Source organism: Scatophagus argus, chromosome 9 (genome assembly GCF_020382885.2).
Source record: "Scatophagus argus isolate fScaArg1 chromosome 9, fScaArg1.pri, whole genome shotgun sequence".
Lineage (NCBI taxonomy): Eukaryota > Metazoa > Chordata > Actinopteri > Scatophagidae > Scatophagus > Scatophagus argus.
Window position 1 is genome coordinate 6,148,026 of NC_058501.1, and position 12,182 is coordinate 6,160,207.

At 40.1% G+C, this 12,182-nt stretch overlaps 1 protein-coding gene across 14 annotated transcripts in view; it reads right to left on the minus strand.

Annotated features, from left to right (window-relative positions):
* The window catches only part of snap91a (synaptosome associated protein 91a), a 40,960-nt gene that overhangs the window by 5,422 nt on the left and 23,356 nt on the right, over nt 1-12,182 (minus strand). For 2 of the 14 annotated variants that reach the window (XM_046398361.1, XM_046398359.1), the window contains exons 9-21: nt 10,150-10,211; nt 9,808-9,816; nt 9,190-9,202; nt 8,731-8,918; nt 8,504-8,598; nt 7,555-7,569; nt 7,064-7,288; nt 5,330-5,407; nt 3,750-3,995; nt 2,349-2,432; nt 1,990-2,058; nt 1,514-1,630; nt 128-199 (exon numbers count right to left, since the gene is read on the minus strand). In XM_046398361.1, coding sequence (XP_046254317.1) covers nt 128-199; nt 1,514-1,630; nt 1,990-2,058; nt 2,349-2,432; nt 3,750-3,995; nt 5,330-5,407; nt 7,064-7,288; nt 7,555-7,569; nt 8,504-8,598; nt 8,731-8,918; nt 9,190-9,202; nt 9,808-9,816; nt 10,150-10,211 — 1,273 coding nt within the window. Of the gene's footprint in view, nt 1-127; nt 262-1,513; nt 1,631-1,989; nt 2,059-2,348; nt 2,433-3,749; nt 3,996-5,329; nt 5,408-7,063; nt 7,289-7,554; nt 7,570-8,503; nt 8,599-8,730; nt 8,919-9,189; nt 9,203-9,807; nt 9,817-10,149; nt 10,212-12,182 lie in introns of all 14 variants that reach the window. The other 12 variants (XR_006844231.1, XR_006844230.1, XM_046398362.1 and 9 more) reach the window with 12 other exon arrangements.

Here is a 12,182-nt window from a genome sequence, read left to right on the forward strand (position 1 = left end):
CATAAAACATTTCTGTCAGCCATTCGCAAGCATAAAACTTTTTAACTTTATTTTAACTTAAACTTTTTGGTCCATTCAGCCTTTCCAGCTAAACCATAATTTACTTGAAAGCGACAGACAGTCTCACCTCCCAGCAGGTCGTCTCCAGGCCCTCCAGGAGCAGAGCTCTGAGTCTCCTCTACTGCACTTCCAAAGGAGTCTGCAACGCCATCCGGATATCCACAACGCAGCATGGAGGGCAAAAAGGATGAGAGGTCAGCCCTGGACCACAAAGTGGGACACAGTGGGGGGGTAGGAGACAAGATTATCTCCAGGAAGCAAAACAATAACTGACATAAAAAGTGCCAAATGTCAAATGAAATTGAGACATTTTTGTGGATAGAGAAAGCCTTCCAGTCATGAGGTCCTTTTTTGTGACTGTGGTACAAAATGTGCAGCAGTCACATCCAGGCTACAGACATGTTTTAAGCGAAATGCTAACATCAGAATGCTAATAATTTCACGATAACAATATTAGCATGCTGTCTAGCAGGTATAATGTTTGCCACGTCAGCATGCTCACATTTGCTAATTAGCTCTAAAAACAAAGTGCAGCCGAAGCAATGGGATGTTTTCAGGTATTAGGTCACAAACCAAAAAGTTTTTTGCTCACAGGATGTCAAGAAGTGATGTCAGACTGTGATTTATTGTGTTGCAGTGACTGTCAATCACACAATATATATAACCATGCCTAACTGTAATGCTGTGGTTTTCTTTGTTAAAGTATAACTGTATCGTATGCATAACTGGTTTAGCAAGACAATCATACTGAAAAATATAGTGAATCATAATGCAACAAATTCAGCAGGCTCTCCTAATATTTCAATAAAAATAAAAATCTAACAATACTGTTGAATGATACGAACAATATTTCTGTTAATTCACATAATTTTTAAGTAAGCAATGCAAATATAAATAAATGAATAATTACACAAAGGGCAAACCCAGGGAACCATGAATTTCTACATATAGTTCCTGTCAACCCATGCAATAATTGTTGAGATATTTATATCAGGATCAAGGTGGTGCATCAACAAATAATTATCGACAATAATGAGTGCCTCCCGTTTTTACTCCAGCAGGCTAAAATTTTAGTGCGACATGAAGTTGAGCCAAAAAATAAAATTACATTTTGCAGAAAAGAAAAGACACACAAACACATTGTGTAATACTCATCTGGGGAATAAAATTGGTGGCTACTGCCAACTACATCTATGATCTGTCTGCAGTCTAATCCAGAAACTGGTTAAATTAGCTTTGCACTACACCGACAGTCTATCACAACATCTAGACAATATCTCATTAGTATGAACAATTGACTTCAACTGACTGTAACCACCAACAATGATAACAAAGAATTCCCAGAAGAAAGCAAAGTAAAACTAGAATATTCACAAAAAGTTGTTTAAATTCGACAAGTGTAAGTGTAAGTGTGCTGTAAAGAGATGTGTATGTGCATTTTGAGGTACAGTACCCAGCAGATCAATGACGGGTGCTGGTTCTGCTGCTTTGGGTGGAGAAGGGGGCTCTGGAACAGGAGCTGCAGCAGGAGCAGCAACAGGAGCAGCAGGAGCTGGAGATACAAGTGAGTCTGAACAGAGAGTCAGGCAGAGACAGAAGCAGGAATGGATTAAATTACTCTCAAATCTAAATGACTACATTTGACAGTCAAAGCTCTATTTCCAATGGGAGAATACATTTCTCATGCACTGTTACTCTGCCTCACAGACATGCAGAGGCAGCAGGAGAAGAAAGCAGGCACCCCTGCATCTTCACTGTGTATCCACATCCTTGAAGCGTGCACCATTTAGAAGTTCAGCATTGGTGTGCATGTGCATGCAGACACCAGCACCATGCTAAAAGCCTTACAATAATTGAGGCTGGCCGCACTCTTCATAATAAAGGAATGGGAAAACAGTGATGCAGTTAAGATAAAGCAGCTTAACTCACCAGTCACGATATCTCCAGTCGGAGCCGGCTCGGGCAAAGGAGAAGGCCCGCGTGAAACAGCAGGAAGGTCTAATTTATCAACGCAAGCAAGAGGCAGAATACGAGAAAGAAGAAAATCGTGGAGGTCGGGGAGCAAAGAAAAGTATTAGCGTGGCAGGTAGAAAGACACAGCGGTAAAAAGCAGCCACAAGGACGATCCAAAATTTGACGAGTGGGTTACATGCACAATTCTCATACCACTATGAGGGACAAATCAAGATGTGTGGGGGAAAGAAACAGTTGACAGAGGAGTGGAGGTATGGAAACCAGAAGAGATGAAGAGGTTCCACACACAGAGAAATGGATACCAACTCTTGTACCTGCACCAAAAAGGTCTACGCTAGGAGTGGTAGCAGCTTTGGATTCTGTGGTAGGGCTTTGCTCAGGCATAGAATCAAACATATCTAAGAACAAGGACACACAATCATATGTACATTCAGATTTCAAGTCCAGTGCATACAGAATGAGTTAAGTAGAGAGATGAGGGAAAGCAGAGATAGCAGACATTTTGATTATTAAAGCCACTGTCTATCTGTTCAGTGCAATGGAAAATGAAACAGTGCAAAAGTTAAAAGGGTATATTGCCAAATTTCAGCATAAAGACTTCCATATTTGCATCAATGAATTTTGATTTTGAGTTTGTCCAGTTTCCAAATGGGTGATGTGACATCACAGGCAGCCGTGTCAAGCTGTTTCACTGAATAGGTGAAAACTTTGACCTGAAGCCTGTGTCAGAGGAAAAGTCAGCAGACTCTATAATCAATAGGAGTCATCCTCTGGGAACAGCAATGTCTAGAAAAATATGAAGACAATCTATCCAGTTGCTGTTGGGATATTTCAGTCTCAACCACAGTGGTGGACTGACATTGCTATCTGTAGAACCAGGCCCAGTATGCCTAAATATTTAAACCTAAAATTATCCATAGCTGTTACCCGAATCATAGGAATAGCACATGTTCATCCATCCATCCATTATCCATGCACACTTATTGTAGCTGTGTAAGTTTAAAGGAGGCTGGATCCCACCCCAACTCACATTTGGAAGCAATTTGAAGTCACCAAATTCACCTAATCTAGTCTGGACCATGGGAGCAACCCAGACCACTCTGAGGAAAAACATATCATATGCAAATTGTGACATCCAGCAATATTCCCTTTTAACATAAGTGCATATGCTACAGTAAAGCATTCTCAGCTGCCAGTATTTAACATATTGATCACAGGCAGGAGAAGAAAACAATTTTCTTCCCTCTAAGTTTTGGCGGTCTGTTTGTTAGTATTAGGTTAATAATCAAAACAAGTTGAGCCACCTCTGTTGATAAAAAGAGACAACTTATGTCCTCAGAGATCAAATTTACACTGGTCCCAAAAAATGCCCAAATAATTAATTCATTAATTTTTGAAATAGCATAAACAAATGACTTCTTTGTGGATTTTTCAAAATGATTTCAATGCTGCAGAGGAGGTCAAGTTGCTTGATTAACTTGTTTAAATGATCTGTATCTGAGGGGAAGGCACCATGGAAAATACAAAAACAAATCTGAAATGTAGGGACTGGGCAGGTTATTATCATCATCACTACTGTCATCATCATCACTAGCAAGAGCAACATCACTATCAAAACCTATATCATCATCATCATCATCATCATCATCATCATCATCATCGTCATAATGCAGGGCAATGCAGTGAGAGGCATAATGAGAGCGAGAGGACTTTACCACCAAAGATATCTAGAGTCGGAGCGGCTGCAGACTCTGTGGTGGTGGTGTCGGAGGTGGTTGTGGTAGTGTTGGTGGTGGAAGAAGGGGTGGGGGCAGCAGGGGCAGCGATGGGGGCGACGATGGTCGGCGCCTCACTAGAGGTGGGAGGGGTGATAGCGGTGGACCCTGTGTCGGCAGGCCTCATAGCGAATAGGTCCAGCTCAGGAGCAATGTCCGCACTCCCCTCTGTCGTAGCGAAAGGGTCTTCAGGAGAAGCAGCAGGTGGGTGGTGTTGATGGGTTAGAGGGGTTCATGATTAGAGAAGAAAGGAAGGGGTTGGTGGGTGAATGGGGAAGGAAAAGGGGTATTGAGGGTTTGTTAAAGCAAAAAACATTGTAAAAGAAAAGAAAAGAAAAAAACAACATATTTGTGACGAAAGACACCTCTGAAGTTACAAATCAGTGTAGTCAGAGAGAAAACCAAGCACACTTATTAACTGCATCCACAAGCTACAACAGACTGTGGGGAACAATTCTTCAGAAACCTATAACTGACTACTGCTGGGAGTGTGGAATGATATTTGGTTTATTGGCCAGTTAGTATTTTATCCATGTGTCCTTGGCTCACTGTTGGCTATGTGATAATACATTGAAATAAAACAACTATCAGATGCTACTCAGAGTGAAGACCTGGCACCTGACAAAAGTGATTAAAGAAAGGCAGAGGATAAGCACCTTCATTCATGCTTCATACCAAACATTACTCATCCAGGCAATGAGAACAATTAAACTCTAACACTGGCTAATATTCACAAACACAAAGCACAGCTGAGGCTGATTGGAATGTCACTGCTTTTTCAGCTAGTTGAACAAATTCAAATTTTGACCTGATGATAGTCCTTTCATGAAAAGACAAGGACTCACCAAAGCCAGTAGGATGTATTCTCTGGTGAGAATGAGCGTCTGTATGAGTGTGTGTCAGAAATAAGATGAAACCCTGGAGATGTGGGGGACACATGGATAATCTAAGAGAATAGTCTCATCATTGATAAAAAAAAAGGTAAGCTCACCAAGAGGAAACATTTTTGGCATGTCTCTAGACCAGAGTGGGTGCAGACTAAAGTTAATGCCAAAACATGTTAAACAAACTGCAACTCTTTGTGTAGGAGTAAAAAGCAAAAATTCAATTTGCGAGGGCCAAAGAGAAAGACCAAATGGAGTTATTTTAAAAAAGAAAAGAAGATCAGCAGTCATTAGTATAATCATTATCATCAGGTATTAGGTTAGGGTATCACAACAATTGGTATTCATTGTTGGACTACAGTATAGTTGAAGGTGTACAGTGTGTGCTGTTTTTCTGTACTATTCACTGGGTCAATATTAGGTGGAAAAGAGTAGTAAAGATGAGGCAGGTGAGGGTCCATGATTGGGGCATTACAGCAGGATTTGGGGTGAAACAGTAGGCCCTGGGGGCACGATTTGTTCTACTGTCTCTATGGAAGCAGAAGCAGCTTTAATACAATAATGTAACAACAGCTTTAGCATTCACACACACACACACACACACACTTGGACAAAAAAAGCTCTTTTGTCACCCACCAGATCCACCAAATGCATCAGTTGCGGGGCCCGCGGCCACGGCAGCAGGACCATCTCCTGGGGAAGGTGCAAACGCATCTAGGGTATTGCAGACAAAAACAGCCACAACGCAAACGCAAAACATAACATCCAGGCCAACACACGACAAACACATGAATGTAAAGAACAAAAGATGAGTAAACAGATGGAATGGACAAAAAACAAAAATGAGAGGTCAGCATCAGGAGAAAGCAGAGAATACAAGAAATATGCAGCCCATGTACTGCTGTGAATAATCTGATTGCACCATTAGCCAACTGATGAGTTTTGACAGGCTGCATAATGCTGCATTCAATGAGTGCACTACCTGTGCAGGTTTGTGGAATGAAGCACAAGTTACTTTGTGACAAGAGGGAAAATTTCAGGAATGGACAATGCAAGGTCTCTTTCACAAAGACACTCCGCTGGCGCTTTTCAGCAGATATTTGGTGCTACTACAATGTTAAGGCTGGGGTTAATATTAAAAAGCCAAAATAGCATTAAATAAAATCCAGCTACTCTTAATCTTGACATATTTATAAAACTGTTAGTAAGTCATTAGGGAGAAAATCATTATGGGTGATAAAAAAAAAGCAAAAAGCAGCAAATCCCCTAATGGGAGTCATAAAAAAAACAGATTAATTACATTGCAGTGGGTTTACTGAGGTGCACGAGATCATCACAAAACACTGAATGTTTAAGACTCATTAATATCAGAAGTTATTAGTGTTTCGTTCAAACCCAGAGAAATGCAAGTAATCTACTATACTGATTAATATTTTTGGGATGAGCCACAAATAACAAATATTTGCTCTGGGCTCAATGCCAAACACAGTGTATGAAAGCTTTATGTCAACAGGTTAGCGTACACGATTGCCGCAAAGCAGGATGTTAGAACATTAGGAAAAAGTAAGGGTAGAAAACCATCACATTTAAGTCTTCAAAGATTCTTCTAAAAATTCTGATGAAAAAATGTTTTGCTGCTGGATGAATAAAAGTATGATTTTTTAAGCTGTTTGTCCTAATCCAAACAAAAATCACAGCTGAAAATGACATTTCACTTTGTGTAACATGAGCCAAAATTAAAGACTGCATTACAAATTCTCTTCTATTTCTTTATAATATCTAATATTCTCACACAAAAGAGTGTGCTGTGTGAGTGTGTGTTTAGCTATTGTTTTACAAAAAGAGCAAGAATGGGAAAGGCTCCTTGAGAAAGGGATTCTAAATAATGCAGCAGAAAAAGTACTTTTTCATCCAGAAGGTAATAGAAGTCAGCCCAGAGCAGCACTGGGTTGTTAAACAACCCCAGGACTGCTTGGTGATTATTTTGAAAATCAAATGTGTGGCTTTGTGACTCCAATGGTAAAACATGAGCACACTATGGTGCCATTTTGAAGTGTGAGAGTGTACATTTAATACACTTGTTTCAAGCAGGCTTTTCTGGTTTCTACTGTTTTCAAGTTGCATTAAAAATGCAAGCACCTCAAAGCCAGATTCTCCTCAGTCTTTAGATATCTCATGAATGATGCATTCATTACACACACACATTCAATCTGATGGGCCAAACGAGTGTAGAATTTGGGGATTTTATGAAAGTTTAGGTTTAACACTGATCAGTAAACTACTCAGTGATGAAAGGGCTCAATGCAGACAAGCAGGCAGGCTGCCATACTGTGTATTCTAGTCTATATCCTATCCTCGCACCAGACTGACCTCCGAAAAGGTCGAGGTCTGTGGCTGTGGTAGTTGCAGGAGCTGAGATGGGCAGCGAGGCCGGCGCTGGAGCGGCTGAAGTGGCCACGGAGGCGGGAGCTACAGCAGTTGCCGTGGGTGCGGAAGCTGCAGGAGCAGCAGCGGCTGCTGCATCAGCATCAGCATTAGCAGACTCTCCCTTCGCCAAGAGAGCTTCAGAGGCTTCATCTGTGGCAGCTGGAGCCGCTATGCAGATAAACCCCACAATCCAAACACCATGACCCAGTCACAAACCCCAAAAGAGAGAAATATGAGAAAAAAGAAAGGAAGACAGCAATGTCGAAGAGACTGAAAAATTGAAAACGACGGATTAGCAGAAAGGATTTGGGTACTAAAGGTGAAAATAATTTGACACAAACACATTGAGAACTACAGGTAGAAAGCCAAGTTGTGGAGTGAAAGTCCCTGCAGGCATCATATTCAATGTGAAGTTATATCAACAGAATACTCACCCTCAGCCAAGAGATCTGCAGAGAGAGAGAGAGAGAGAGAGGTGAAAGAGCATGAGCGAAAGTGTGAAGGAAAGGTATGATGTGTGGAAATGATCAAATGAAATTAACAATCTTTAATTTGCTAGCTGTCAGTGTTAAAGAGAAAAGGCCAGGAAACAACACACATGGATAAAAAGTAAAACACAATTCAGCTAAAAGCTCCTTAATGTAATTTCGGCTTTGAAAGGCCACAGTTGGACTTTTGCCATCATCAAAGCATGAGTAGACATAAACAGAGGCCCTGACAAACAGCAACAGCAGATAATGGCCATGCTCTGTAATTTAAGCCACACTGTCTGACGAACAGAAATATCATAAAGGTTCATGGGATCCATTTTGTTTCAACTCATATACATCATACCTGATTATGGCCAACAATTTTCCAAAGCATATCATAGTTTTTCTTTTTCCTGCTTCTACTAAGCAGAAATTGGTTTCCATTTATTTTATCATATCAATAAAATCACTCTGTGGGGAGCTCATCCCACTGTATGCTTTGGAAATGGTCCGCAGCAATGAAAAGTAAAAGAGTTTGCAGTTAATGGGATGAAATGTGGCAAACATCAGCATAGTTCATTTGAATTTTATGGAAACTGAGAGCAGCCATGTATAGTAAGTGTATAGTAAGTCCTCGCTGTAAAATTAAGTTTAGTTAGCTAGCAAGCTAGCTACAACTCATCCAATTCTGTCAGCAAAAGCAGCGATTGAAAGCTTGAAATTTGCTTTTGTCTGCTTCCATCTGAAATCGAGGACCTATTGTTTCAATTTCAAGGGTTTCACCTGTCAGCATTATCATTATTAACTGCCTAAGTGTCCTGCCAGAACAGACGCATTGGCAGCACACAGCGAATAAAGGTGGACGGAGCTTTGCAAACAATCAGCTACCAAAAGTGGAGGAAAAAGTGCTTACCTCCCCAGCCAGTTGTGGAGGAAGTTGCTGCAGCGCCCCCTGCTGATGAGGAGGACATGGGGTCTAGATCCAACAGGAAGCCATCATCAAGAGCACTAAACACAAAGACAAAAAAAAAGGGTGTGCTGACAGAGGGAATCCATTCCTAATGTAATATTGAAACTTGGATAGTCATGCAGCTCACTCACATACAGCAACAATTTTTATTATCATTGAGTGACTCTTACTTGCTGCTAGCAGTCGCAGTGGTGGCAGGGGCTGGTGCAGTTGGCGTGACAGAGGGCGGAGGAGGTTTGGCAGGTGGCCCAGGGCGAGCAGGAGGCCCGCCAGCAACAGAGGGAGGTGCAGGCTTGGCCGGTGCAGCAGCAGCAGCAGCAGCAGCAGCAGCCGGTGAACTGCTGTTGGCTGTTGCATCCTACCACAGAGGAAGTTAAAATGGTGACCACACTGTTATGTAAGTTAATGTGATTAAACATCCTTTAAACACAAATTCACAATGAATCACTACCTGTCTGTAGTAAGAACTTTAAAGTCTGAGGTTAAAAGCTGAATTAAGCATTTACAGTTTTTAGTTCAGATGCTGCTCTTTAAAGCTCTCAATAACTGTGCTTTGACATTAAATGGTACTATATAAATTAAAGAGCGCCATTTTTACTAAATTATGATTATCAAGAAACATCGCTCACCTTGGTGGGTGACCTGCAAAAACAACAATAGCACATGAGTTAAAGAGTTTGATGTACAAGCTGAAACATAATGACTGTTACCATGAGAGACAAATGACAGTTTAAGTATTGCTTTGGTGTTTTCAGATAAGCAGCATTTCAAGGCAATTCCACTTATCTGCAATTAATGGATGCACACTGATCTGCTGAGTAACGGCCTCTTGGCCCCTGCTCCTTTTCAGCAAAGCTTTTCAAGAGAAAGTAAGAGCTGAGGGTTTCTAAATGGCATGCATCTAAAGATTTGTAAAAGATTTCTAAAAGTTGTGGCTGATTGCATGATAAGATGATAACAAAGATGACTATGTTAACAATGAAGCTGGAGGTAACCAGCTGAAGGCAAGACCTGTCATTGTAGAGTAGGTTAGTGACAGTGGTACAAATTATGTTCATCACAAGCATGAACATAATGTTTACAAAAAAATGTTTTCTATAGAACTGCATCTTGCACAAAACACAATGATACACTGAACTGCTCATTCAGATGCCTTTTCTATAGAAACACTGAAAGTTTATTTTTCAACACACCTGATCAATATGATAAATGATAAAATAATATTCTCACTGACAGAGGATACTTACTTATCCTCTCTGAATTGAGCAAAGACAGAAGAAATGACATGTTAGAGATGTAACAGAGACCAGTGGGGAGACAAGAGTAGTCACCTACTTAGTCACTTACAAAGATCAAGCAGGCCAAAAAGAGTTAAAATACTCTAAGAGTACAAAAGCACAAGATAAGCCCAGGTGCATGTTGGACTGCCAGGCTTTCTTGAGCCTAAATTACTCCAGACTTCTATAGCTTTCAGAATAGCAAGAATCATGAAAGTGTATAATTAAAAGATTACTGAAGATTCAGCTCTTTGTTGCTGCTGGTAAACAATTAAAAAACAAAACAGGGTGTAGATGTATTGAACTACTTACGGTTTCTTCCCCTCCAGTGTGTTAAGGTGTGTCTCCAGGGACTCCAAAAGACTTTCTGGGGCCTGAAGAACATTAAAGACAAGGTAATCCAACAGGGCCAAACACATTATAAAGGTCGGATATGGACAGAGAGGTTGCCATTACTGATTATATTCCACAACAGAGCAGTGCACTATGCAGTCAAACAGAAACACTGATTAACTGGGTTAACTTATATCATCACTTGAACTAATATCTAGATTATACCTAAATCTATATCTGTATCAATATATTCCTATCTTTATCTACAAGTCCCGTCTTGTCAAATTCTTTTGTGCTGCTGTGATTAATGGCAACACAAATACAACTTCACAAGTTAAGACAAGGGCTTCTGGTCAGTCAATAGTGTCCACAGCAACATGTGTCTACAACTATCAAAAACTGTAATTTTATATTGAATGGCTTCTCAGGCTTTGTGAGCTGTACATACAATATATTTAAATCAGATATTCCTTATTTTAAGTCACAATTTTAAACCATTCCATTTAGACATAATGTACAATTTCAGAATTCAATTTGTTACACAGGAAATGGAGGAAAGGGAGGTTAAATAAATAAGAATAAAACAGAAACATAAAAGACAACAGAAAAGATTTCATCTCAGTGCTAATACAGAGAACAATAATTCAGCCAGCCACAATGCAAAGCTGCATGCTCAACAGGGCTTAATGGGATCACCTCCTGACATGCAGTCAAATGGGCAGTGTATCCAGTAGTCTTATTAAGAGACACCATCTAATTCCCTGCTTCATTTCTTGTATCTGTCCATTTAAAGCTGTATGGTCGATTAGCCCTTAAATTTTATGAGACCAACAAGGCTGATAATTTTTTGTCTTGGCACTCATAGGGAAGGGTAGACCATTTATCATCTAGAGATTTTCAAGTGCCTGTCCTCACCACCAAGAACAAAGATGGACAAGCTCTGTTGCTGTCAAACTGTGCATGTGACAGCTACAGGCATACGTTTGAGAAAGGACCTGATGTGAACCCAGTCACTTACAGAGTATTTACCATACCTATTCACTGCTTTAAAAAATAGCACGCAAGTATACATGAGCGATGACATAACAACACATCTACAAGGACAGTCAGATGGTAATAACATTCTGCCTTGTTTGTGCTGATGTAATTCCTCTTGCAGGGGATGACAACACAATTTGATGGCTGAGAACGAGATTAATCCACTATAGTTTGAGAGACCGAGGAGACTGATATAGTTTGCTCTCCTGAACACAGATTAAATTTTATCAGCCATACAGAATCTCGTTTTTAAAGACAGGGACCTCCAAGATACGCAGGTTGAGTCCTCGAAGATTAATGATATTATCCTGCTAATTTATGGCACAGTATTGCTTGAAACGCTGGAGCGCTTAACTTGTAAGAAAAATGGTGTCATATTTCAAATGAACCTGGTATTCATTCATTGTTTATGTTTCATTTTATCAGGCTAGTGCAGGGACATTTTGTACTGTTTTCTACAACTTTTCCTTAAAACAACCGCGAATAGTTACATGACTAAATGCGTGAGGTTACAGACACTGATAAGAACCACTAATACTACAAACAGACCCTAGCTTCATACTTAAATCCAACCAACAGGTCAATAACATTCAAAGTCTTCTCCAGCTTTTTTATGGGAACACTAAAAAAAAAAGTCCAGGAGTCCAGGACTATGTAAGAAGAAAAATGCCATCAAGATAAAGACAACAAAAGTGTTTTAATATATATTTACAAGACTAAAATTCAAACTGAAAGAAAACAGAGGCAGAGACAACAAAATTTCTCTATAGGCAGCACAAGAGGATAACGTAACGTAATGTAAAACTTTGACTTCTATCAGTCAAAACCCAACACTGAATGCAACATGTTTAAATGCAATCTGCAGAGGTTGTATTATCTACTGTTCGTAGACCTTTAAGAATGTTGTTGAAGGAGGGACTGGTGCACATGCACTCAAAGTGGATATTAGTTTACTAGTATTCACGACCTGTGCA